The sequence below is a fragment of the Hyperoodon ampullatus genome, assembly GCF_949752795.1.
Source record: "Hyperoodon ampullatus genome assembly, chromosome: 14".
NCBI classification, from domain to species: domain Eukaryota; kingdom Metazoa; phylum Chordata; class Mammalia; order Artiodactyla; family Ziphiidae; genus Hyperoodon; species Hyperoodon ampullatus.
The window spans coordinates 54,165,550-54,191,278 of NC_136927.1; the positions used below are offsets into that span (position 1 = coordinate 54,165,550).

Below are 25,729 nucleotides of genomic sequence, written 5' to 3' on the forward strand. Positions count from 1 at the left end.
AGGCCAGTATCTCTGCTACTGTCTCTGGAGTCCAGAGCAGCTCTGGCTGCCTAATTACAGATTCTCTGCTCTCAGTGAGAGAGTCACGAGAAACCTGGTGGGCTGCAGCTTCCAGGAGAGGTGGAAATGGATCCAGACCACAGCCACCCCAGCGTTCTCCAGGACTAGCGGAGGGGGTGCTGCCCTTCTGTAAAACTGGCTGATGGCTTTAGCAGGGGTCAGTCTAGTGTCTTGGCTCAAGAGGGTCAGACTGTAAAGCTGATTCTCTGTGATGAACTTTAAGTGCTAGTCACATTTTTTGCTCTTAGAAGGTAGTCAGTTTTATTTTCAACTTTAAATAACTTAGTTTGCCAGTTGTGTTTCTTAGTCCAAGCACAAGAAAGTTTTCCCTTCTAGGTTTTAAGTTTTCTCTTTCTACCATACATACCACTTAGGTGAACGTGAAGTATCTTATTATATTCCCTGACACCTGTAGTAAATCGCCGATGTGACCAGTGGCTTTGTGTTTTTTTCCGCACCAGGTACTATATTAGAAGAGTACCAGTCATAGCAACCATTTTTGTAGTGCTTGTCCAGTGCTGGGCACTGTGCCAACATCTTTACATATGTTAACAAATCCATCTTCACAACAACTCTATGTGGTAGGGGCACAGACGAAGAAGCTGAGACTCTGAGAGGTTAAGTACCTGCCCAAAGTCACAGAGCTATTAAGTGGTAGAGCTGAGATTTGAACTCAAGGATTGGACCCCAACATTTGTGCTCTTCCCCACTCTGCTTTAGTCTCAAGTCTCCTTTGTCTATAAAGTGGGACCAGCCGTGATCGTGTGCCATAGGTTTAATCTGGGGATGAAATGAGCCCATAGCTATGACAGAACATTGCAAGTAAAGAGCACTGTTGTGACAGCAGGGGCGAGTGTTAACATGTTCTTCATGACTGCATCTGAGTCCGCTGTGTTTGGATAAAGGGACCAGGGGATTTAGCCAGTCACTCCATGTGGTGCACCCTCCCCCATATCCTCCCCTCAGGTCTTATTTGTGGGATTCTGCATCCAGTACATGGTTTGGTACTGCATCAGGTGATTGTGTGTTTCCTTTTTTGTCCCTTTGAACACATGAGGGTATGGGTTTGGGTGGTGCTTGGTGAGGGGTACCTGAGGTCTGCAGCCTCTGCTGAGAGCACCTCAAGCAGGACACAGCCTGGGGCCCAGGGCAATCAAGGAAGCTGCTTCCCTCCCGCCTTCCTAAACTGCCAATCCTTGTGCAGGGAGAAAGGGAGGCCACAAAGGCCGGGCAAGGCAGTACACGAGCCCCGAGGAGATCGACGCACAGCTCCAGGCTGAAAAGCAGAAGGCCAGGGTGAGTACGTGCCTGTCCGGGCCACTCCAGTAGCCCAGGGTGGCACCCTGCGCTTTTGGCACCTGGAGAGGCGAGGCAAGGACCACCCATTCTCAAGAAGAAGCTAGCACCTGAGGTTCGATTGGAGGGGACAGGCAGCAGGTAGGAGATGGGAGTCCCAGAGCAACCTTGGAGAGTCAAGAGGAGAGCCATCTTCTGATTGGATCAGTTAGAACTTTGTCCACTCAGTAGCAGGTGCCTTGGTGGGTCTCTCTTCGTGGTCCTGTGTTCCTGCTCCTGTTCCTCTCTCCCTTGCCCAGCTCTGCCTGTCTGCAGCTCGGGCTCTCAGCACCCCTACTTGTGTGCTCCAGCCATGCAGGACTGCTGCCAGCCCTGCTGTGACATGATGCCCTGCCTTCCCACACCCCCCAGCAGGCAGAGTGCCATTCGTTCCTTCAGACCTTGCTCAGCATCCCCTCCTCCGTGACTCTCACTGATGCTCCCCACCCTTCCCCCTCCGGTCTAAGCTTAGGCGGTCCCTCTATTCTGTTCCCCCAGTCCTTTTTCCAGCCCACTGTCAGGAAACAGAATGTGTTTCCATCGTTGGTGTCCATGTCCCTACCACACCATTGGATCCTCACCTGGCTAAGGGCCAAAGAGAGCACAGTCAGGCTGGATGAGGGGCACGGCTGTGAAGTGTCAGGGAGACTGACACTTCATGCCCATCAGAGGGTCATGGGGTGGCGTGGGGTGGTGGGGAGGGCCTGGTGGAGGAACCGGAGGCTGACCAGGACCTTGGAGAGTGTGCGGGCAGGTGCTAAGGGGCAAAGGTCATATGGTTTTTGTAAGGGATGTTTTTGGCTGGGAGGCAAGAAAGGTAGAGGCAAGCGGCCTGCCGGGGTGTTGTCATGGGAAGCTGGCACAGCCGGGCCTCTGTGTGGGCAGGTTGGAGTGGCTGGCCCGCCACTGACTGAGAGTGGAAAGCAGGGGGGCTTGCCCAGGACAGCGAGGACAGTTTGGCAGCTCCACGTGGCAGCAGGGAGAGCGGGAGGGAAGCTGAGCAGGCCTGTGCTTTCCAGCCCCACAGCCACATCCTTTGGACCCTAGGAGACGAGCTGCTCACCCTGGTTGTCTGAGGTACCTGGGCTGAGAAGAGGAGCAGGGCCTTTTATGGCTGTACGAGGTGGTGGTTGGACTGGAATTGGCTTCCAGGCTGTGGAGCCTAGTGGAGAGGCTGCCTCTGACGCAGGTCCCCCACTGGGGGCTAGCATGGCAGAGTAGGACTCTAATCATACTTGGTCCCAGCCTTCTGGGGGCCTAATTTCTCAAGGTCCACAGTCTGGGGGTGGTGGCGGCTGGATCACAGTCTTGGGGGTTTGTTTTGCATTTTTGATACCTCACGTTGTCCATTTCTGAAACAGGAAGAAGAGGAACAAGGAGAAGAAGGTGGAGATGGGGCTGCAGGTGACCCCAAAAAGGAGAAAAAATCCCTAGACTCAGATGAGAGCGAGGATGAAGAAGATGATTACCAGGTACTGAGTCTGAGGGGGGCCTGGGACCTAGACTCATCCATTTAGCAAACATTATGCGTCCCAGTAGTACATGCAGAGTCCTTGCTCTTAAGGGTTTACATTATAATCGGGAGGTACAGATGATAAGGAATGAATGAACAGTATGATTTCAAGCAGCCAGAAGTATTATGAATAAGACAGACCGTGATCGAGGGTACTTGGAGTAGTGTGTGCTGAGGAGGTGACTTAAACTGAGACCTGAAAAACAAGGTGGAGCCAGCTGTGTGAAAACTGTTGTTCAGAGTAGTCGGGGCAGCCGGGTTAGCAAGGGCAAAGGCCCTGGGGTGGGAACAACCTGGGCAAGTTTAAGGGACAGAGAGGCTAGTAGGGCTGTGACTTGGTGGGTACAAAGTGGGGTGGTGAGGAATGAAGGAGGAAAGGTTGGCAAGGGCAGCTCCTGTGCGGCTGTTGAAGGGTTTTGGTTTCATTGTGGTAGGTAGTGGGCAGCTGGCAGAGGCCTTGAAGTAGGAGACAGAGATGACCAGATTTGCTTTTTTCTTTTTTTAATAGATTTTATTTATTTATTTATTTTTGGCCGTGTTGGGTCTTCATTGCTACATGTGGGCTTTTCTAGTTGCAGCGAGCGGGGGCTACTCTTCGTTGTGGTGCGCGGGCTTTTCATTGCGGTGACTTCTCTTGTTGCGGAACACGGGTTCTAGGTGCACGGGCTCCAGTAGTTGCAGCACGCAGGCTCAGTAGTTGTGGCTCGCAGGCTCTAGAGCACAGGCTCAATAGTTGTGGCGCACGGGCTTAGTTGCTCCGCGGCATGTGGGATCTTCCCGGACCAGGGCTCGAACCCCTGTCCCCTGCATTGGCAGGTGGATGCTTAGCCACTGCGCCACCAGGGAAGCCCCCAGATTTGCTTTTAAAAGATTGTTTTGGCTCCTCTGCTGAGAGTGAGTTGTAGGGTGTTGAGGGTGGAAGCCGGGAGACGGCAGCAGGTATCCAGATGAGAAATTGTGGCTGCGTTAGGCTGGTGGCAATGGCAGTGGAGAGGAGTGGGCAGATTCAAGCCATGTCTTAGAGGTAGACTCATCGGGGTTTGCTGAGGGAAAGAAAAACAAGGTTGTCCTTAGGATTGGGAGGAACGGGGTGGGTGAGGGCTGAGTCTCCAGTTGTGTTTCAGACAAGTTAAATTTGTGATGTCAGGTATCCGGGTGGAGGTGTATACGTGTAGCTGATTGGGTAGAGGTGCCTGGAGCTCTGTGCAGTGCTCAGATTAACTGGCGTTTGGAAGCTGTCTCCCTGGTCTCTTAAAGAGAAAAGCTGGGTTGACAGGGCCTGAAACTTTGATCGAACCTGTTACGTCTAGCACCTGTGCTCTCACTCCTTTCTGAACTTCCCCAGGGCAGGTGGGAGGCGCGAGCTCCAGGTTCTTGTGCCGCCTCCCCAAACCTGTAGACTGTGTGACTCGTTCCCAAGTCCCATTTCCCCGCCGTCACCCGGATGGCTAGGGATTGGCCCGCCCTGCTGTGGGGACCCAGCATGGCTTGTTGCAGTCAGGCGGGGCGTTCCATGGAAAACTGCTTTCCGAGGCTGAGCTCGAAGTGAGGCAGTAACTCTCTGTGCTGAGAGCTTGTGAGTTGGCCTCTGCCACCTGTGGAACTAGTATAACGATCCCTGGTGGCCGGGACTGGGCACAGGATGGGCTCTGGTCACCCGCACTCACTTCCCCAGCACCTCCCCAGCTGGTGAAGACACCCCTGAGCACTGTTCCCACCATGAGGCTGGGCCAGGAGTCATGTGGCCTGGGGGTGGAGCAGGAGCTTGTCCTAGTCCAGGAGGGTGTGGAGATGGGGAGTGGCCTTCAGGGGCTCTGCAGGCCAAACTTCTCCGACAGCTGGCTTCTTGTCCTATCTTAGCAAAAGCGCAAAGGTGTAGAAGGGCTCATTGACATTGAGAACCCCAACCGGGTGGCACAGACAACCAAAAAGGTCACACAGCTGGACCTGGACGGGCCCAAGGAACTTTCAAGGAGAGAAAGGTAACCTCTGCTTCTGAGCCTTGTGACTTGGGCCAGGGGCTGAGGCCCCCGGCTCCTCTGCCCTTGCTTCCTGGGCTCTTGAGGTCCCCAGTGGCTGGGTGGGCGCTCCGGCTCCGGTATTTATTTCTCTGTCATCTCATTCTCCCAAAGGCCCTATAGAAGCTTCTCCCCCAAAAAACAAAGCAAAAAAACAGAATTTTTTCCCCCAGTGGAAGCATAGCAGGAAAAACAGAAATTATGCTATAGCCCCTTCCTCCAGGGCACCCCACTCCAGGGATACCTCCCTCATCCAGCCCGATCTGACCCTTCGTGGCCTGCATCCATCCCGATGTTGTGGCCATAGGGATTGGGAGGGAATTGGGGGCCTGTGCCGTCCAGCACTGTGCAGGGAGGTCCACCAGTTGCCCCAGTCCTCTCTGAGTCCCAGGTGAAAATGGAGCTGCAGAGAGCTCCCTCACAGGCTGCGCAAGGATCACACCGAGTGCTACAGTGCCCTGCACACAGCTGGGCTTTAACAAGTTGTTCCCTGACTTTTCATGGCCACCAGGTGACATCAAGGGCCTTATAGGAGGTTGAAAGCTACTAGGAAAAGCCACCCTGATTTCTCTCCTGACTGGGTTGCTCGATTTAAATCCACCTTGCTGTGCTGACTCCGTGACAGCTGAGGGGGATCTCTGAAAACCCCGTGGGGAAGGCCGACAAGCTTGGGGTGTGATTGGAGGCTGCTGAAGAGTCTCCCCCTCCAGCAGCTTCTTTCTCATCAGTGAAACCCCCTCTGAGGTTGCAGAGTGACAGCCACTGCTGGCTTGTTTGCTGAGTGTCCATCAAGGAGGAGGCACACGGAGCTAGGGCCCAGGCCTGAGTGCTTGGGCTTTATTCTGGCTCCCACATCCAGCTCAGCTGATAATGGTGGGGAAGATGGCCCCTGTGACACCATTTTACCCAAACAGAGAAGAAATCGAGAAGCAGAAAGCAAAAGAGCGTTACATGAAAATGCATTTAGCGGGGAAGACGGAGCAAGCCAAGGCCGACCTTGCCCGGCTGGCGATCATCCGGAAACAGCGGGAGGAGGCTGCCAGGAAGAAAGAAGAAGAGAGGAAAGGTAAGTCTTGAGCCACTGGTGTGGCAGCCTGACTGGTTCTGGACAGGCCACCAAGCCCTGCACTTCATGTCCTTGTTGTGAAGTGGTATGGGGTCAGACTGTTCGGTAGAGGCCTACCGTGTGTGTGGGGAGGGCGGTATGGGGGTGTGTGCACGTGCGTGCCTGTCTGCCTGCCTTTCTCACTGTCAGATGGAGGTGGGTGTTCCTGCCCGCCACCTCCCAGGATGCTAGGAAGGTCCAGCAGCAGCGGAGTCAGATGTGAGTTTGAATCTCAGCAGAGCACTGTCCACAGCATCTGAGGGAGGCCTCAGGATGCACCTACCTTAGAGGCTAGAAGGTTCCCCTAAGGTCTCTGGTGTCTTGTGTAGCCTGGGGAGCTGCTTGGGGCAGCTCTTCATATTTCAGCATTTCATATTTCAGCTGGATGTCACAGATGAAACCTGGCCCAGGTGTCCCTCTTACCCCCTTCCTTCCTTCCATTGGGGCCAAAGGTGGTAGGAATTCTTCCAGGCCAGGTTGGCTGTGGGGAACCGGTCTGCTTTAAAGGAGCATTTGACTCGACCTTCTGGCCTCATGCACTCCTCTCTCCGTATGTGGGGGGCCATGAGTATGTTGGGATCTTGCTGTCCTGCCTTCTAGGCCTAGAGATGGGAAATCAGTTGCCCCAGGGCATTGTCACCACATTGGAGATACCCAGTAATCTCAACTTCCCACTAGTAGCTTTTTTCACAAACCTGAAGCAGGAAAGGACCTCATGTGTAACTATTTGAATGTTGCTGATTGCAGGCTTCAGAATCCACAGGGAGAGGTTGGAATTACAGGGCTCTGCCTGGGGGGTGGGCTAAGAAGAGTTTCCATTTGCTCAGTAGATTGTGTGTTGGTGGGCTTTTGTGGAGGGGGCAGCCACCCAGACTCCACGAGAATGTCTGGTGGTTTCCAGGGGAGGGCGTCAGGCCGGGCCCTTCTCCTTGGGTCTCTTCCTCATCTGCCAGCTGAACCAGTTGCACAAATGTTGTCTGAGGCCTTTCAGACCTACAGTTGTATTATGGTTTGGGGGTGTGCGGGGCTGTGTATATGGAGGGGTGGTTTTGTCTTGTAACTCCTTCCCTTCCTGCTCCTCAGCAAAAGATGATGCAGCTTTGTCAGGAAAACGAATGCAGTCGCTCTCCCTGAATAAGTAGCACGGCCTGTGGGAGGAGATAGCAGGGAACTGGGCCGCGCTGCCAGGACCTCTGCCGTGTCTCGCCCACCCTGTGCGCCGGCACCACTGCAGCAGCCCCTCGCGGCGAGGAGCCCCCCATGGCTCCTCTTCATCTTGGCACAGAAATCGTTTGGGGGGATGGTGGGTGGGGGGAGGGGCAGCTGCTATCTTTGAGACAGAAAGATGCAGGACAGCATTTCATATGTAACCATTTGAATGTTTTGGCTGTTTTTAGAATTCAGAACCCTTGTTGGGGGGTGCCTGGGAGGTGGGGTAAGAAGAGCTTCCGTTTGTCTGGTCGATTGCCGGGCAGGGGGCAGTTGAGCCACAGTAGCTGCTGACAAGTTTGTGATGGACGGCCCCCTGTGTTGCCCGGGCGCCCGACTGGGGGGCTGTCGCCTGGGAGCCCGGGCCCTGGGTCTCTGAGGGTCATGGCTCATACCCCGCCAGTCCCCTCTGACTGAGGCTTCGCCCCTGACCGTCCCACCCTACTCCCTGCCCCCGACTCTGGCCAGGCCCTGGGCCCATTCTTAACCCTGCCCATGGATCATTTCAAGAAACCTGTTTACTGTGTAGCACCCAGGCAGAACATGCTCCAGAAGTCCAACTTGTATATTTGGCAAATTAAACTTGACGTTATCGTAATTCTGGTTCTGTGATCTGTCTCTGGGCCCCCATGCCTGGGCTGTTTTCACCCAGCAGGACAAGGTGTCACTCTCAGGCAGGCCCACCCCAGGGTTCGGGTGGCACCAATCCGGGTACAGGGACTGGACCCCGGGCATCCGAGCTGGGAGAGACTTCAGGATACAGGAGCCAGCCCCCTCCCGACTCCTTTAACCAAGGAGGGACCTCAGGCCAGAGGGGCCAGGGACCTGTTCACAGTACATAGCATCCTGTCCTCCTGGTGCCCCCTGGTGGTGACAGCCTCAGGATTTCAGGGCTGGGAGCAAGCGTCCCAACACCCAGCATGACTGCTAGGCATTACCTCGTTCGTGGTGGGATGGCAGTGGGGAAGCCGAGGTTTAGCACAGTCACGTGGGCGCCTGTTCTGCTTATGCACCCCTCCAGGAGGGGCGCCGCCTCCTAAACAGCAGTGCCCTCCGCGCGGTCCTGAGAGGCGAATGGGCGCCAGGCAGGGAGGGACTCGGTGAAGACTAAGGGGAGCTGTGTAGCCTGAGCTGTCTCTGGGGACTGAGAATTTTTATCTCCTGATTTAAAAAAGAATCAGTGGGTCTCCTCTCACAGAGGAGACTATCCTGAGGGACAGGCCCTAGAACAGTGGGGAAGGAGGCTTCCTTAAGGATCGTTTGTCCTGCAGATGTGAGGACAGTTCACAATTAGAGCTACTGATGTAATTCATTACCTAGTTAGACTAAAAGAAAAACCATGATTATGTAAATAGGTAACTAAAAAGCATGTGATTAAACAAGAACACCCGAGTAAAATAGGAATGGGAAAAAAACCGTCCTAAAAAATGATGAGCAGTTAGAAACCAACCGCAAACATCAAATAGAGAGAGAAATAATAAGTTGCCACTAAAGCCCAGAACCAGCCCACAATGTGCAACCACTTGTCTAGGAATCTGACTGCTGAATGAGTGACAGAAAAGACACCTGGTCCTGGCAGCTCCCAGGCTGGACTGCAGCAGGGAAGGAACCATTTGGGGGCAGCCTCTTGGGTTTAAGGATCGATCAGCTGTGCTGGCAGACAAAAACAAGCTACCAGTGCTCTGCCCAAACTAACCTCTCCTTCCAGACACACAGGCGGCCGGTGTGTCTGCAGTTGCATTTTTATTACCTCCACATTTTGAAGCAGTTCATGACCAGCAGAGTGCTTTGGGGACATTTTTTGCAATAAATGGAAGCATTTCTTTAAGAAAAAGGCAATTGTTCCTTCAGTAGGTAAGCCTCCCACCCCTCCCCTCCCCTCCCCACCTGAGGGAGCAGCCCGTGGGGACCCGGACTGGTACCCTAGAAGCAATCAGCAAAGCGATCCTTTGCCTCCCCGACCCCCTTCCCTCAGCAGCTGGGATGAGGGCAACAGACTCCTCACAGGTCATTTGATCTTGAGATCCTTCAAGGCTGACTCCAAGCTCTGGAAGGAGACAAGTAAAAGACAGGCTGGTTCTCAGCTGTCCTGCAGACACCCCACCCACAGGGATCTGGCCTGGGACAGAGAACCAGGTCTTTGGGGTCAGGCAGACCTGGGTTTGAATCCCAGCCCTAAAGGAAGGTGCTGCAGAGGGTACCAAGGCCCAGATGCCAAGGAGCCCTCACCCCACTGAAGTGCCCTTCTCCTGCAGGAAAGAAGAAGAAGGACAGCCATCCAGGTGGCTGCCAGGGAGAATTGGGCGGCCTGGGGGGAGCGAGGCGGTGGGGGGAGGGCAGGCCTCACCTTCACGTCCCAGATGCTCATGCCGCCGTCCATGCCTGTAGTGCAGAACTGCGAGCACTTGGCCTTTCCCCCGCTGAGCACCGAGATCTGGCTGCAAAGAGGATGAGGGCTTTACAGATCCCAGCCTGTGCCTGTGCTGGGCTCCGGCCCACCTTGCCCTCCAGGAGCTCCCCAACTTCTGGGGGAGCCCACTCCAGTGAGTGTGAGTGTGTGTGCCCAGCAGGGACAGCCCAAGAGGCCGGGCTGTGAAGGATCAGAGGACGACAGGACGGGGCTCCTGAGTCTCCTTTAGGGACGAGTAGTAGTCCCTGTGCAAGGAGCACAGGGCAGCAGGGCAGGTGGAACAGGACGCACAAAGGCCTGGGCAGGGGGTGAAGGCACACGTGCTGGGGGAATCAGTGACAGAGCATGGCAGGGTGGGGAGAAGAAGCAAAAGATGGCACTGAGTGGACGCAGGGCTAGTTCTGAAGAGCCCTGAAGGCCGGGCAGAGGAGTTTAGTCTGAAGACATTGGGCCAGGCAGCCACAGGAGAGTTTAACTAGCCAAGGGGCAAGGTCAAAGTCTCGCCACACTTTCTCTGATTTGTCCTGGGGTGGACGCCTGTGTCTGGCAGGATCCGGGAGTCTCTGGCTCTGGTTCCACTTTAGTCCCTCAGGGAGGCTGCTGCGACACCCTTCGTTCTGCCCCTCCCCCCTCCAGTCACTGCCTGGCCACCCCCCAGAACGGTCCCACAGCGTGTCCTGAAAACTGAAAACGCAGAGCGAGGCTGACTGCTCTGCCCCCACCTGATGCAAAACCTCAAGAGACTGACCAGCTTCCTAAGTGGGCCCGCACCTCGATGCTGCCTGGGCGGGCGTGGAGCTCGCCCTTCGGCCCCGCCCTCACCTGACGCTGTTCTTGTGCAGCGAGTCCAGGCCCCCGCTCGCCGCAGCGCTGCCCTCCGAGCTCGCCTTCTTGTCGAGGTTCTGGAAGCGCTCGCGGGCCGTCAAGCCACGCTGCGAGCTTTGCTTGGGCACGTCCAGCCGCCCACCGAAGCTCAGCATCCCCGCGGCGCCGTCGTAAGTGAACAGCACCGGGAAGCAGTCATGGCCCTGCAGCGGGGAGGGGCGGGGTGCCATTGGAGCGCCCCCATTTTCCTCCCAGGGAAACCCGGGCCGAAGGGGAGGTGCAACGCTGAGGGGCGCCCAGCCGCGAATCGGGGGGTCCTAGAGGCTGGATGCAGGGCTTGGGTGTAGCACAGGGAAGCCGATGCCAGCTCGGGCACACAGCCGGCGACCCCAGGTGTAGTAACAGGGACTGGATGTTAGGGCTGAGCACCTAGGAGCAGCCCCCCTCAGCCAGCAGGGCCAGCGTTCAGTTGAGAAACTGAACGGTCTGGGACTTCCCTGGGAGCTCAGGGGGCCTTGTCCTGCCTAGACGGTTACACCTGCTCTGGGAGAGACCTCACAGCTGGACGTTTGTCTAGGCAAAGCAGGCCTGATCCCCCTCTGGGACCCCATTAGGCTTCCTGAGGCCTGAAAAGAGCCTTGACAGATAGGTGGGCAGGAGGAGGGAGGGAGAGTAGTGTCCTTCTGGACACACACAGGACTGCGCTCCCCACAAGCATTCTCTGAGTGAGGAGGTGTGGTCCTGTCATTTTCATTGGCCAATAAAATGTAAGCAGAAAGGTTAGGATCCAGGGCCCAGTTCTCCAGTTCGCCTCATCACTCCACGGGAGACAAAGCTCCCATCTGCACTGAGCAGAGCCCCCCTCACAGTGCCCACGCTGGACAGTCAAAGTGATCAAGAAACAAACCTTTACTGTGTTAGGCCACTGCAGTTGGGGATTTTGTTGTTGTTGTTACCACAGCATAACCCAACTTATTCTGACCAATAGAGATATGGATGGGTGGGTGGGTGGATGGGAGGAAGGAAAGGAGGGAGGGGGGACAAGTAGAGGGCTGCCTGGGCATCTCGGGGCTCGCTGGGAGACCTGCTGTCACCGGCCCCTGCTCCCCATCCCCCCCCACCCCCTTACCGCTGCCACCAGACTGTTTTCTGTGATGAAGGTCAGGGCCAGCAACGGCAGCGTTTCAGAGGCCAGAGTCGCGACGCTGAGTGAGAGAGAGACGTCAGCCACACTGGCCCCTCGTGCTCGGTGCCTGGGTTGCCCCCCGATTCGGGTGACCTGTACTCACGCCATCTTCTTGTCGGCATCAGCCAGGCACACGGTGCTGTCATGGCTGACCCAGGCCACACGGCTGCCGCTGGCTGAAAAGCAGACACCGTGCACCCAGCCACAGCTACTGCTGGACTCAAACATCAGCTCCCCGAAGGGCATCTTGGAGCCCCACGGGGTGGGTGCTGGCCGCTCCTCCACCTCCTTGATGTAGGCTGAGAAGATCCTGCCGGGAGAGGCAAAAGAGGGGGTGACCAGGGGTCTGGGAGGGGCCTGACAAGGGACTCCCTCTCCCAAACTGGCCTGCCGAGGCCAGAGCACCTGGCTGAGTTCAAGGGTACCGGAGCTGGCTTTTCGTGACCTGCATCTTCACGCTCAGACAAGTCTGGGCCTTGGTGCCCACTTTGGGCAATGGTGTGGGGTCAGGAGGTCTCCCAGCTCAGGGTCCCGGGAACTCCCAGGGCCCTCGGGGCCCTCACCTGAGGACTGACCATCCACGGCTGACGTGGCCCCCAGGGCATCTCCTGTCCCCCTCACGCTGACCACTACACTCCAGGGCTATAGCCCCTAGGATGTGCACCCCCCCCCCGGCTCTGCACCGTGAACCAATCCTGTCCCCCTTCCTGCCAGCTCCACCAGCTCCACTCGCCATCCCAGGGCCAGCCCGGAGTCATCTGACAGGTCAGGGTGCCGACAAGAGTCTCATCAGGACCTCATCCTCTCTGTGCCTGGGGCCTCTGGTGCCTGCTGTAGCCTCATTTCCCAGGGCAGATGCAGAAACCCAGGCCATCTGCCTGGAGCTGGGAGCCGGAGGCCTCGGGAGACTCGGGGCGGGGGGGTGAGTAATGGGCCCAGAAGTGACAGCCAGCCAATGGCAGGTGGAGACTCTTTGTTCCAGGCCTTAAGATAACAAGGCAGGGTTTGTCCCAGCCTATCAGTCATTATACCTTATTGTGAAAAAGTACACCCGCTCATTTTCCCTCAGATAGAAGCCAAGAAGCTGAAGGAGTGGGAGGTTCTAATGAGTACAGGAGGGCCTAGAAAAGAAATCTTGCTGACATTAAGCGGTGGCAAGGGGCACATCCTTCTAAGACTCTCCAGAGGCTGGAGAGAGGACCCAGGGATGACCCTTCAAAGAGCAAAACCTCACAGAAGCTCGACTGAGGCCCCCAGGTCACCTGCTGGCAGCAGAGCTGGTCTGGAAGGTGGGTCGTGGGGCTCCCAGCACAGGGCTCCCCTCCACCCTCCAATCCCTATCCCTGTGTTGATGGCAGAGCCCCCCCTCACCGGCACTTGAAGTCGCAGGAGCCGGCAGCCAGGAGCACATTGTTGGGGTGCCAGTCCAGGCTGAGGATGGTGGAGCGAATGGGCTTCTTGATGTGCTTGCAAACCCACCTGGACAGGGAAGGCAGACAGGTAGGGAGGAGACAGGGACACACAGGTGGGCACCCACCAACCCAGAGACTCCAGGCTCCCACTGGGCCCTGCAGACCACAGAGGTCCCAGGAGGAAGGGGCCTGGGCCCAGGCCAGCAATGCGCCAGGTCCCACCCAGGGTGGGGACTCCACCCCTGGTCTTGCGACAACCCTGGGGCAGCTCAGTGAGAAGTCACAAGGCCGCTATCTGGTCAGGGTGGGATTTGAGCTCGACTCTCTCGGACTCCAGCCTGACCTCCCGCCTGGCCTCTGCCCTCAGGGACCCAGGGGAGAAGATCATGATGTGCCTGGGAGCTTGTGAGTGGGCCCTGGAGTGTGGTGGGCCGGGAGCCTTGGGCGAGTGATCTGCCTCAGGGCCTTTGCTCATCTGTAACGTGGGGACTGCAGCAGACACCCAGTCCAGGGGGCTGATGGGAGGGGGTGGGTCAGTGCCAATACGTGTGCAGGGCTTAGTGTGATGCCTGCAGAGGCGGCCCGGATGCCGCCTGGGCCCTTATTACTGAGATGGGGCTGTGGGAGGGCGGGGGGCTGTGCAGAGAGCCCTTCGCCTCACCTCCAAGGGCCAGAGAGGACACACTTCCCCAGGGTCATGTGAACAGGGGTCCTGACTCCCCATCCCGTGCTTTCTGGGACCCTCTTGTCCCACCACCTGTTGGTCTGCAGCCCCAGGCCCCTCCCAGCCCACTCAGGCCCCGCCCAGACACCCACCAGTCATTTTCCTGCTCAAAATAGCAGATGGAGATGACACGGGAGCCACTGCCCACAGCGAACTTGTTCTCCTGGGGAGCCCAGCGCACACAGCGAGCGGCGCGGTTGATGCGCAGGATGACGAGCGTGGGCTTCCACGTGCGGCCTTTCAGCGTCCACACGTAGGCATTGCGGTCTGTGCCGCAGGTCACGATGCGGTTACTCTCGGGGGCCCAGTCGATGCCTGTGGGGTGGGAGGAGGCACTAGGCTGAAGCCATCCAAGCAGAGGTGGCTCTACAGTGTACGCAGAGGAGGGGCTTAGAGGCCACAGTCGGATGAAAGCTGCTCCGGGGGTGCTACTAGAGTTCACTGGGGGTGTTACAGCTCCCCCAGCTATCAGCAAACATGCTGGAAGGCCAAGCCAAGAGACAGAAAAGAAATAGGTCCTTGGTAATGCTGAGCTGCTGGATCACACCTTTCCTGAAGCCCTTAAACTTCTGAGTTTTTCAGTAACAGAAAACAATCAGTGTAATCCCTTTATAACTTAAGCCAGTTTGAATCAGGTTCTGTTACTTGCAACCCAAACTATCCTACCTAACATGGTGAGTAGGTGGATGGCCCGGCCCTGCCCTGCCCCCTGCCTTCTTTCAGGAAGATCACCCCAGCAAGCCCAACCCACCTGTCACCTGCCCGTTGTGCTCCTTGAGCTCGTGCACCTGGACCCACTTGTTCCCGCTCTTCTCATAGATGTGCACCTCGTGGTTGTTGGGGCAGATGGCGATCTCTGCAGGAGAGACGGGTGGGCGTGGGGAGGAGGCATGCGTGCCCAGGCTCCCGCATTCCCCCATGACTCCCCACCTTCTCAGGCCACCTGAGCAACACTTTGTCCTCTGCTAATGCACTCTCCTCCTCTGCCTCAGGTCCTGCTGGGTCCCCCTTGGGACTCCTCCCCAGGGGCTAGCCACCCCTCATCTGCACCCCCCAGCCCCAGTGTCCCCAAGGCAGTCTTGCAAACCTCCGGGAGCTCTCCCTGCCCCCTGCTCTGCCCCCGCTCCAGCCGCGGTCTCCTTGCTGCTCCTGATGACACCAGGCTCTGCCGCCTCGGGGCCCTTGCACCCACCCTGGCCTTTGCACGCTGGCTCTGTCAGCTCCTTTGGGTCTCCATGCAAACGTCACCTCCCCTGAAAGCCCTTCCCTGGTCCCCTTTTCTAAACTAGTGCCTTGGCTCCATCGCTTTCCCCTCACCCTTCATGTTTCCTCAGAGCTCATTTCACTGCAGGTTACATTTCCCATCCCCAAACCCTCCCGTAGCCGTGAGCAGAGGGCAGACCCGCTGTCGTGCCCACCCAGTCCTGGCACCCAGAGCAGTGCCTGGTGCAGGCAGGGCCATGCTCTTGCCTCCAACCCTCAATGCCCGCTCGCCTGGCTGCCCTGCTTGGGTCCCTTCCCTCCTAACACTCAGGATCTCAGGATCGGGGGTGAAGCAGGGGGACAGCTTCCCACGTCATCCGATGGGGGGGCGGCACTCACGGGTGCGGTCCTTATTCCAGGCATGGCAGCTGATGGGCTCCACCAGGAAGCTGTGGTAGGCCATGGCTGCTCGGCTCCTGTGCCCAAGACAGAGAGGGAAGCCAGGTCAGCCCAGCCCTGCCCCAGCCAGCCTCGCGGGAGGGCAGCAGGGGCCACCCTGGCCTCCCGACTCTGGCCTAGTGCTTTGCTTCCCTCCTGGGGCCTCAGTTTCCCTCATGAAACAGCAGCTCTCGTGGGATGTGTCCGAGGCTCCAGGGGACAAAGACAAAGGATGGAGTGGGGAGTGGAGGCAGCGAATGGGTGTGTGGGTGAAGCCACTACCATGAGTGGGGTGTGCTGGAACCCTGCCCCAGACAAGCCATCACTCATCATCTGTGCCTCAGTTTCCCCATAGGTGGAAACTCTTGCTCCCCAGAAGGAGTGAGCCAGGCCTCCTGGCCTTCGCACATGCTGTTCCTTCCCTCTGCAGGGAAGGCCAAGCCTGATGTGCCTTGGAGGCCAGTTCTGTCCACGTTTCACACCAGTGTGCTAGTCTCTACACCACCAAATGTCCACCCCTGTTCTATGCGGCAAAGTCCTGCTCAACTGGAGAGACCCAAAGAGAGCATCACTTCCTCAAACCCATTCTCTCCCCACCTCAGCTTCCCAGTCATGGGTAGAGCCCAGCAGCACTGCCTACCAGCTGCGTGACCCCAGCATATCACTCGCCCTCTCTGAACCTCAATTTCCACATCTGCCAAATGGGAACAGGAATCCTGTCCCCCGCCCGCCGAGGTGTTAAGAGGGTGAAATAAGATGATACACCACGCCTGGCACATAGTAGGTGATCATGAAATGGCAGCGCTTTGTCTAGAATGGATGTGCCAGCACCCGGCGTGCTTCACCTGTTTAGGGGTGGGCCTCCCGGCCAGACCAGGAGCAAATCCAGGGGCACACGAGCCTCAAGTCTTCTCACTGGCTGTTCCCTTGGCCTTCGAAGCTCTTCCCCCAGATGCCTGCACAGCTCCCACCCTCGCTGCTGCCATTCAAGTCTGTGTCCAAGGCCATCTTCTGAGCAAGGCTGCCGCCCACCCCACCTCCACACTCCCTAGTCCCTAGTTTTCTCCAGGGGATAATCTTACTGGACACTTGTTACCTTGTGCTCATTCATCCTGCCCGTTTGTCTTTCTCCCCCTGCTGGAAAGTAACGAGCTTGATGCCCACACACATTTCTGACCATCTTGTTTACATTTCTATCCCCGGCGCCTAAATGCGTGGCACATAGTAAGCACTCGATAAATATTTGATGAACACAATTGTTTACTGCCATTAGTGTCCAGCAGAGTAAGTTATTTTTTAAATGTAAAAAAAAAAAAAAGCCACACCACATTCCCTGAACGGTGCACTCACCAGCTCTAAGCCCTCCTATAGTCTCGACTTGAGCCCCAGATGACGGATGTGAGGGCTGTGGTTGGAGGGGAAGCCACCTGCCGGAGTCACGTGGCCCTGACGTGGGTGTTCCCAGGCCCTCGGTTGCCTCCCCCACCTGACTGGCAGGTTTGTGGCCTGAGGCTGGGCCCCAGGAAGGCTGCTCCTCAGCCTGGATCTGAGCCCTGACCTCCCCGGAACCCTGGGGTCTCTCTCTGCCCCCAGGGGGGTCTTGACCAAGACCCCTCTGGGAGGAACAGCACTGAGTTGGGGCCCAGGCACGAGGGTCAGGCTGCAGTGCCGTCCATCATACTGCTGGGGACTCCGGGGCTCAGCGACCACAAATCCCGCTTTAATTTATAGCAGGAAGTCCTGGAAAGTTCCTAAAGCGGCACAGACCACCGTGCACACGTGCATGGAGAGGGCAGGGACCACCACGCCTGTTCCTGCAGGCCTAGAGCAGGGCCCCGAGTGGGTCCCTGGGCAACATTTGCTGAGAAAGAAGGTGGACACACACAGCCAGGCTAAGGCCACACACACGCGCGGTCAGCCTTGCACGCACGCGCACGCACGCACGGACACACTGCTCCCATACACACACGCATGTCAGCCTTTCATGCACACACGAGCACACCACTCCCACAGCGGCCGCCTCCCCAGCCTCTGTCTCCTTATAAGGCCTCTTTGTGTAAAGCAAAGGCCCCGGAAGTGGCCTCAGAGCCCAGGTCAGCAGGCCTGACAGAGTTTCCCCAGGCACTTCCGCTGCATCCAGGCTGGGTGGGTGGGGGTCATCCATGTCTCCACCGCAGATGCCAAGACTCAGGGTGGGAGGGAGCACCTAGGCCTGTCCACTAAGCTGTGATCTGCCTGCCCCCATTCCCCAAGGTCACAAATGGGGCAGGGGGCGGGGCAGGGGTGGTGGTGGTTAAAGTCAGAAACCCACTTCCAAATGCCAGCTAGGTTCTTCTTGGCCCCTGACTCCACAGGAGGCCAACCACCCCCTCCCCTTCACCCCAGGCAGCCTAGCAGAAGCCCAGGGGGTCCCTGGACCCTAGACTCATCCAGAGCAGAACCCAACTTCCCAGCTCCAACTGTCCCAGGCTCACTGTCTGGCCGGGCATCTCTGCCCCTTGTAGGCTCCTGGGGAGAGTGTCCAGACGTGTGGGCCGGGCTCTAACAGCCTGTCTAGGGACTTTTCAGAGTTCCAGGCTCTGAAGATGGAGACACTGGCTCTACAGAGGACCGCGGCCCCCACACTTGCCAATATCGCAGCTGAGAGGGCTTGGGGACCCTGCCCATTGTTTCCTGGGACCCAAAGGTTCTCAAGGGGGAGAGGGAGGGTCTGATAAAGACGGCCACAGCACAGTGAGCACACCTATCAGCCGATCACACTTTAGCATAAATTCAGACAGAAATACTCCCTAGTCTACTGACCCACACTGTAAAGGGGGAAGGGGGTACGGGTGGAAGGGGTGGGAGAGAGGAAGACGTGTTTTCCCCTTTTCATAACTTTTTCATAACTTCTGCGAAGCGGTTGAAAGCAGCAGGGCCTCCCGAGGACTCCCTACCCCCACAGGTTACAAATGCGGAAGTGGCAGCCCAGGGAGGGGCGTGGCTTCTCCAGCCACTGCAGGCTTGGGGATCATGGGATCATTCCGTGTGGTCAGATCCAGGAAAACAGCCTTCACACCAGGCCACCCCACCACAGGAACTATGACTTAATCATTCCCAGGGAAACCTCTACCCTACCAAGGGGCGGGCACTGCCCGAGTGTGGACAACGCAACAGCTCAGTGGTGTCTCCTGGTGGAGACAAAGGCAGGCTGAGGCCATGGCCCCGGGAAACCCACCCACTCATCGCTGTGACCCTGTGAGCCAGCACTGTGGACCCATTTGACTGTCAAGGACAAAGAGAGAGGAGGGGGCCCTGAGGATGGCGTTGGGACTGGGAGTCCACGTCTAGTGCTCTGTGCCCCCATCACCCTGGAAAGAGAGTGAGGCTGGGGGAGCACGGGCCAAACCCCGACAGACTCCCCCAGCTGGCTCTAACTGCCCCCCACCAGCCTGGAGCCGGAATCTCTCTGTGCTCCAGGTAGCTCTTCCCCCGTGTCTGGCACACAGTAGGTGCTCAGGATGAATGGACGGAGGATCACGCAGGGCTGGGAGAGCAGCACAATGGCTGGGAGGAGCTTTGGGTCTCCAGGGTGGGGCGTGGGTCTCCAGGCAGGGGGTGCCAAGGACCATGTACGGGGTGTGGATCTAAGCTGCACGGGGACAGGTATATTTGTTTTGTTCACAGATGAATTCCCAGTACCAGTTAGAGTGCCTGGCACATAGTAGGTGCTCAATAAATATTTCTTGAATGTGGTTGCATGAATGAATCACATCCGTCTTATGGTATACTCCTTATAGACCAGCCCTATTATTTCACTGGTACATGTATGCAATCTGTAAATATTTACTGGGGAGTATGTGCTCAAGATTTTTTCCTGATAGCGTCAGTGATCCAAAAAGCTTGGAAATCGTCAATCTAAAGGGTCCTCTCTGAGGATTCGGGGAGAAAACAGCTCCCTTCCAAAGCAAGGCAAGCCAAGCGAAGCCCCCAGCTGCCCAGCCAAGGGTCTCAGGCCTCCCATCTCTTTCTTACATGCTGGGTGCAAATTCTGACTCTCTCCATACTGACTGGGTGCCCTCCGCCAATGTTTCCCCCACATCTCTATCCAGAAAAGTCTGGGGTTGGACGAGGCACCAGCTGTAGGTTCTTTCTTGCTTTCAGAGAAGCTTCGCCAGCCCAACCTTCTCTGAATCCAGAGGTTTGACTGCATTGGAGGCTAAACCAGGCAGGAGCTGCCTGGAGCAAGGATCTCTGCTCTTCAGGCACTCAGGGAAGTCCCCACCCAGCTCAGCCACTCCAGGGAGCTGCCAGCAAGCCATTTTGCACACGTGCTGAGCTGTTACTCAACTTCCTGCTGAATGTGGAACAGCCCTCCTCACCCCAAAAGACCAGCCAGTCCCTCCTCCCCAGCTCCGCCCTTGAGGTCTTACAAACCAGGCAAAATCAAGTCAAGAAACACAAATGAAAATAATCATAAGACACCATAAAGCATCAGCTAAAATAATCCAAACCAAACAAAACCCCAAAACACATAAAACTCAATGCTGGCAAGACTGTGGAGAAATTCTCATTTGTTGCTAATTTGTTCAGCCTTCCTGAAGGGCAATGTGATAACACTCAATCCAACCAACTGGGTGGGAACAAACAGAAGAGAAGGGAACAAACAGAAGAGAAGAAGAACACAAACAGGAACTTAAAAATTGTTAACATTTTTGGTGGCATAAATTCATTTTGGTGCTAAAAAAAATAGCCGACTTTTTTTTAAAGCAAACATGTTCATAATAACCCTCTTTATAATGTTGACAGGATAGAAAAATCCAGATGACTACAAATATGGAAAGAGAAATAGCGATATGAACATGTTGTTATAAGACCTATGTGGATAATATACAAACACTTATGTAATTAACTATGTAATTAATTAACTTACTTGGCTTTTTTTTTTTTTTTTTTTTTTTTGCCACTTGGCTTGGGGGATCTTAGTTCCCCCACAGGGGATGCAACCCTTGTCCCCTGCAGTGGAAGCACGGAGTCCTAACCACTGGACCGACTTGGCATCTTTAAATGCCCACAATTTACCCAGGACTTTGACATACATTCTCTCTTTTACACCCTAAAACAAGCCCAAGAAGTTTTCCAGTGTTTGTTTTAACCTTCATCTTGTACAGGAGGAAACAGACTCAGACAAAAGCCAAACTTTGCTCAAAGTCACCCCACTCTTAAATGGCACAGTTTGGGATTCTGACCCCAATCTCAGAGTTTAGGTTCACCTGGACACTTTGATAAATGTAGGCAGGCCTTATAAATAACAGCAAGGACAATAACAGTGCACATTTAGCCCCTGTGTGTGCCTTACACTCATGATCATATTTAAGCCTCACAACTTGAAAGTTCCCCATTTTCCAGATAAGCAAAGTTGAGGCCCAGAGAGGTTAGGTGGCTTGCAAGGTCGGTGGCCAGTGATGGAAGAAGCTGGCGCTCTTACCAGTTTCTGGTCCCGGAGACCTCGCCGGCGGGATGCTCTTTAACCACCGGGCAACACTGCCCGCCAGGCGGGAGGAGCCGGGGGACAGCCCGGAATAACCTGAGAGCCTCGGCGTCCGCACCAGGCTAGCTCCTGCGGCTTCACGCCAGTCACTACTGTGTCACTGTCACCGCCCAAGGTCCCGGCCCTGGCCGCCGTCCCCAAGCCGCCGGCGACGGGGGGCGCCGCTCGGAACGCTCCGGTCTAGCGCCCGGGAGCTCAGGAGGGAGCGTTCCGGACCCGGCCCGCCCCTCCCTGGACCGGACCCCTAGGACCTGGCCCAGCTGGCGGGAGGCGGGCTGAGGGAGGGGGCGGTGGCCGGCAGGGAGGGAGGGAGGGAGGGGCGAGGCGAGGCGAGGCGAGGCGGGCGGGGGCGCCAGCTCATTTCCCGGCTGGAGCAACCCGGAAGGCTGGAGGACGGAGGGGAAGTGACTGGGCGTGGGGCCCTCCGGCCCGAAATAACGGGGCACACCGACGGCGGGGCAGAATCGGGGGGGAGGGGGAGGCTGGGGGGGAGGGGAGGCGGACGCGCGGGCCGGGGCGCCCCGAGGGCGCAGACTGCGTGGGGGCGTGGGGGGGTGGGGGGGTGCGGGGTGGGGAGCGCTGCGGTTCCCTCGCCCGGGGGAGGCCGCCCGCCCGCAGCCCGTGCCCCGCGTGTCCCCTCACCTCCAGGCAGGCCCCCCTTGGCCCTTCTCATCCCCGATCTTCCGGCGGCCCCTCGTTGCGTCCTCGCCACCTGCATGAGGTCCCTCCCCGCGCTCCCCACGCCCACCCTCCCTCCGGGCTGCTCCCACGCCCCCTCACCTCGGGGCGCCGCGGCCGCGGACTCTGGGCAGTCGACGCGCCGAACCGGCTCTGGGCCCCGCGCAGCTCTGCCACTTCCTCGTGGGCGGGGGGCGGGGCCTCCCGGCTCAGCCCCGCGGGGACCGGGCGGGACCCGGGCGGGACCCGGGCGGGCGGCTAGCGGTTGAAGAGCCCTGGTCCCGCCCACCCCCCGGGGCTGGGGCCGAGCTGACCCGGGGCGCCCAGAAGGCGTGCGCCCCTCGTCCCTTGGCGGGCGGGGAGACTGAAGCTCGGCGAGGGGGACATCGCCCGGGCGGGAACCCGAGCCCTGCAGCGCGCACGGCCCCCACCCCCGCGAGCGGCCGTGGGGAGCTCCGGTGACCCAGCAGCTTAGCTGCCTGTCTCGGCCTCGGGCCCCGGCCGCGCGGGGACCAGCCCTCCATTCGCGAGCGGATGCCCGCTGGGCGCCGAATGTGCGGGGTGTGGGCAGTCAGGGGAGCCGAGGCAGCTCGCCCGCTGCCGGGGTCCTCGCTTCAAAACGGGGCCGCCAACCCCCGGCTGGTCCAGTTCCTTCTCAGTGCCGACTTCCTGCCCCTCTTTCCACCGCAGACCGCTTCCGACCCTTAAGTTACCCAGCGGCCTGGCAGCCGCCTGTATGTGGGTCTTGGGCCAGGTAGGTCCGGCGGTCTCTCCATCCCTGCCCTCTGCCTCATCAGTGGAGATGTGGCCAGGTGGTCAGCCAGGCACTAAGCAGCATCACGGATGGGCGTGGGGTCTTCGTGGGTCTCAGGAGGTCCGGGGTGAGGCACCCACCCTGTCAGGTCTCCCCGCTTTGACCCATGCTGTTCTTTCTGTCTGGAACACTTGTCCCACCCTGTCGCCACCTGGCCCCCTTCCCTTCATCCTGCAGGACATGAGTGAGTGTCTCTTAGGTCACTCTGTCCCTGACCCCCTCCTCAACAGGATCCTGTGCTCACCAGTCCTGGCTCCCATTACACAATTCCACACCTGCGGGCAGCCGGGAGAATGAAAGGGGTCCAAAGGTGACGAGCACTTTGAGGTGAGCACGCAGGGTGCTTGGGAAACTTCAGCTTCGATTAGTAGGACCCTGGCCTTCCTGGCTCTGAGGAGACACTGAGGGGCTGTCAGCAGGGCCCCCCATCCAGCCTTGGCAAATCCAAGTGATGACTTTAGTCAGAAAAAAGTTTCACATGGTCTGTACTGGCCACCCCCATCCCGTGAGGACAAGTGCAGTTTAATGCTGAGGTGACACTTGTGTCCCTGCCTTCCATTTACCCCTCCGCAGCTTTGCAGATGCCCAGGGAACCATCCCAGGTGGGACTGAGCCCCATCTCTGATGGTGGCCCCTGAGTGCTCTCACCCAATCAGCGTGTGGTCTCCCCGCCCCACCTCCTGGACTTGTGACCTGAGACGGTGGGTCAAAGCAAAGCCCAGGATTTCGGATGAAGATAGAGGGGAAAGCAGCGCCTTCTGGAATTTGAACACAAAACTGGAAGAGCCTCAGGGAAGCCCGACAACCCAGGGGGTGGGGGTGGGGGGGCGTGATGGAGAGAATCCCAGGAAATGACCAGAGCCCTGGTCAACCTCTGACTGGCAGCCTGAGCCCAACCTGCCTCCGGGGGTTCCTTCAGGTACGTGAGCCAAGGCATCTACTTTTTAAGCCGGTTTGAGTCGCTTTTCTGTTACTCATCCCTAAAAGCATCCTAACAAATATGCACACCTGAGGACTCCCTCTTCCTCACAAAACTGAGCTAATTTGATAAGAAGTCTCAAGCTTAGTGCGAGCGGAAACCATACTTGTATTATTCACTCTGCTCTTCCCAGGGCCGAGATTGGTGCCTGGCAGCCAGGAGCACTCAGTATGTATCTGCTGAATGAATCAATGAATGAACAAACCAGTGGGGTTAGAAACTTGAACCCACTTCTGGCTCTGCCACTTAACCTGTAGTGTAACTTCAGTCTTCTTGCAGTGCCTGGGTTTCCGCATCTGTAAAGTGAGGCTAATTCCTAACAAGCACTGCCCGGCCACCTCACAGGCCTGCAGTCACTGTGGGAAGACCCAGTAGATTGGAAACACACCTCAAGCTGGGAAGCGACAGGGGTGTTATTTGAAGTGGATCCCTTGGGGAAACAGTCTTCTAAGCCTTAAGTGGAGCAAGTCCTTGGGTGAGGAGAACCTGGTGGTGGAAGAATTTCATCAAAGAACAGCTCAGAGAGCTTTCTGTTTCTGCCCGGAATCTGCCTCCCCTGGTGCCCTGGGATGAAGGTCCTACACTCTACCTTCTTCCCCGCCTTCCCAGGATTCCCAGGAAGGCAGCCACACACCCAGGCTGACTCCTCAGGGCTGGCTGACTTGAGGAGGGCCGTCAGTTGGGGTCTGGTGCAGCGTTTCAGGGCCATCAAGGTCCTCCCTGGCTCTCTGCTCCTTCCTCCTTGCTGCACTGGCCTTACTGCCTCCTGGTCACAAGATGGCAGCCTAGCTTCAGGCTTCTGGACTTAGGAGGTGGTGGGCTGGCCAAGGCAGCGGGAGACCAGGGAGGGAAACCTTCCAGAAGCGCGCAGCGTGATCTCCTTCTGTCTCAGCCCCTGCCCACCCCCGAATGGGGAACGTAGGTCTCCCCCTGAGCTGGAAGAATTGACACCGGGTACCAGGAGGGAAGAGGGGAGACCCCGGGCCTCCTTCCAAGGCCACGCCCACATGGAGGTCTGGAACACACACAGCGCTCCTCAGCCAGGGCCTGCTCACACCCCTCCCAAGCCACATGGCTCAACTGAGAAACCGAGGTCTACCAGGAGACCCCACAGGTATCGCCGGTGGGGGGGTCCCCTCCTGCTTCCAATGACATCACCCTGCTTCTGAGTGCGGTGACAGAACTGGGCTGGGTCGCTAGGCGCCTCCCCTGCCTGTCACCACCCAGCAGGGAGCGTGCTTGGCAGTTACCCCTGGGGCTCTGGAGGGGCTGCCTTGATATAGGCTGCCCTCCCTCTCTGAACTTGAGTTTTGTCATCTCTAAGATGTGGCAGTCACAGTTCTAACCCTGCAGGGTTGCTGTGAGGAGTTCCTGCCTATCAGCTGCTTCCCTTGGTGCCTGGCACAGTGACCTTGTGTGCGTGGCACACAATCTTGCTGTGTTGGATCCGTGCATCCTTCCTCATCGAGCCCCACTCAGGTGACTGGCTCCTCTACCTTAGTAGCTTTCAAACTTTGACCATGACCCCCACGGACATATGTTGCGGCCTAGTCCACAGCCCCCTGTGTATCTGAAACAGAAGTACCATGAAGCAGAACTTACTGCACGCAATGCAGAATGTTGTTTTCTCCTCTAAGTACCAGCCATGATTTTACAACCTACAAATGGGCTCTGACCCTCAGTTTGAACTCAGCTCCAGACCATATTTCCTCTTTTTTTTTTTTCCTGCCGTGCCGAGTGGCTTGTGGGAGCCTAGTTCCCTGATCAGGGATCGAACCTGTGCCCCCTGCAATGGAAGCACAGAGTCCTAACAACTGGACTGCCAGGGAAGTCCCTCCTCCCCTTTTCTGAATGGACCTAGTGGATTCGTTTCCTGTACTGCTGGAGCAACTCACCACAGAGCGAGTGGCTTGAGACAACACAAGTGTCTTCTCTTACAGCCCTAGAGGTCAGAGCTTCACAGCCCACATCAGTGGCTGGAGGGTGCTGGAGGGGTGCTGTTTCTTCTGGAGGCTCCAGGGGAGAACCAGGTTCCTTCTTGCAGCTTTTAGAGGCCTTGGCCTTCTCCCACCCCAACCTGTGATTCTACCCCCTCATTTGCTCAGACTCTCCCCAGCCTGCCTCCCTCCTATAAGGATTCTTGTGATTACACTGGGCTCACCTGATAATCTAGGCTCAGCTTCCCCAGCTCAAGATCTTTAACTTAATCCCATCTGCAAAGCTCACAGTTTCTGGGGATTAGGACAGGGACATCTTTGGGGGGCCAGTAGTCTACCTCCCACACCTAATA

General features: G+C 57.3%; 2 protein-coding genes across 5 annotated transcripts in view; one reads left to right on the forward strand and one right to left on the reverse strand.

Moving 5' to 3' along the window:
* Window positions 1-25,729, forward strand: part of PDAP1 (PDGFA associated protein 1) — a 29,529-nt gene that overhangs the window by 2,332 nt on the left and 1,468 nt on the right. The window contains exons 2-7 of one of the 4 annotated variants that reach the window (XM_079718455.1): window positions 1,265-1,356; window positions 2,757-2,867; window positions 4,769-4,890; window positions 5,841-5,992; window positions 6,182-6,250; window positions 7,115-7,838. In XM_079718455.1, the coding sequence (XP_079574581.1) occupies window positions 1,265-1,356; window positions 2,757-2,867; window positions 4,769-4,890; window positions 5,841-5,992; window positions 6,182-6,250; window positions 7,115-7,173 (605 nt within the window). In that variant the 3' untranslated portion in view covers window positions 7,174-7,838. Of the gene's footprint in view, window positions 1-1,264; window positions 1,357-2,756; window positions 2,868-4,768; window positions 4,891-5,840; window positions 5,993-6,181; window positions 6,251-7,114; window positions 7,839-20,226; window positions 20,924-25,729 lie in introns of those variants that run through there. The other 3 variants (XM_079718458.1, XM_079718456.1, XM_079718457.1) reach the window with 3 other exon arrangements.
* Window positions 9,105-15,476, reverse strand: ARPC1B (actin related protein 2/3 complex subunit 1B). Its single transcript, XM_079718452.1, has 9 exons — window positions 15,400-15,476; window positions 14,549-14,653; window positions 13,890-14,112; window positions 13,033-13,140; window positions 11,765-11,971; window positions 11,605-11,680; window positions 10,473-10,678; window positions 9,588-9,678; window positions 9,105-9,287 (listed from the first exon to the last, which is right to left on the reverse strand). The coding sequence occupies exons 1-9, from the start codon at window positions 15,461-15,463 to the stop codon at window positions 9,249-9,251; spliced, it is 1,119 nt and encodes a 372-aa protein (XP_079574578.1). The 5' UTR covers window positions 15,464-15,476; the 3' UTR covers window positions 9,105-9,248.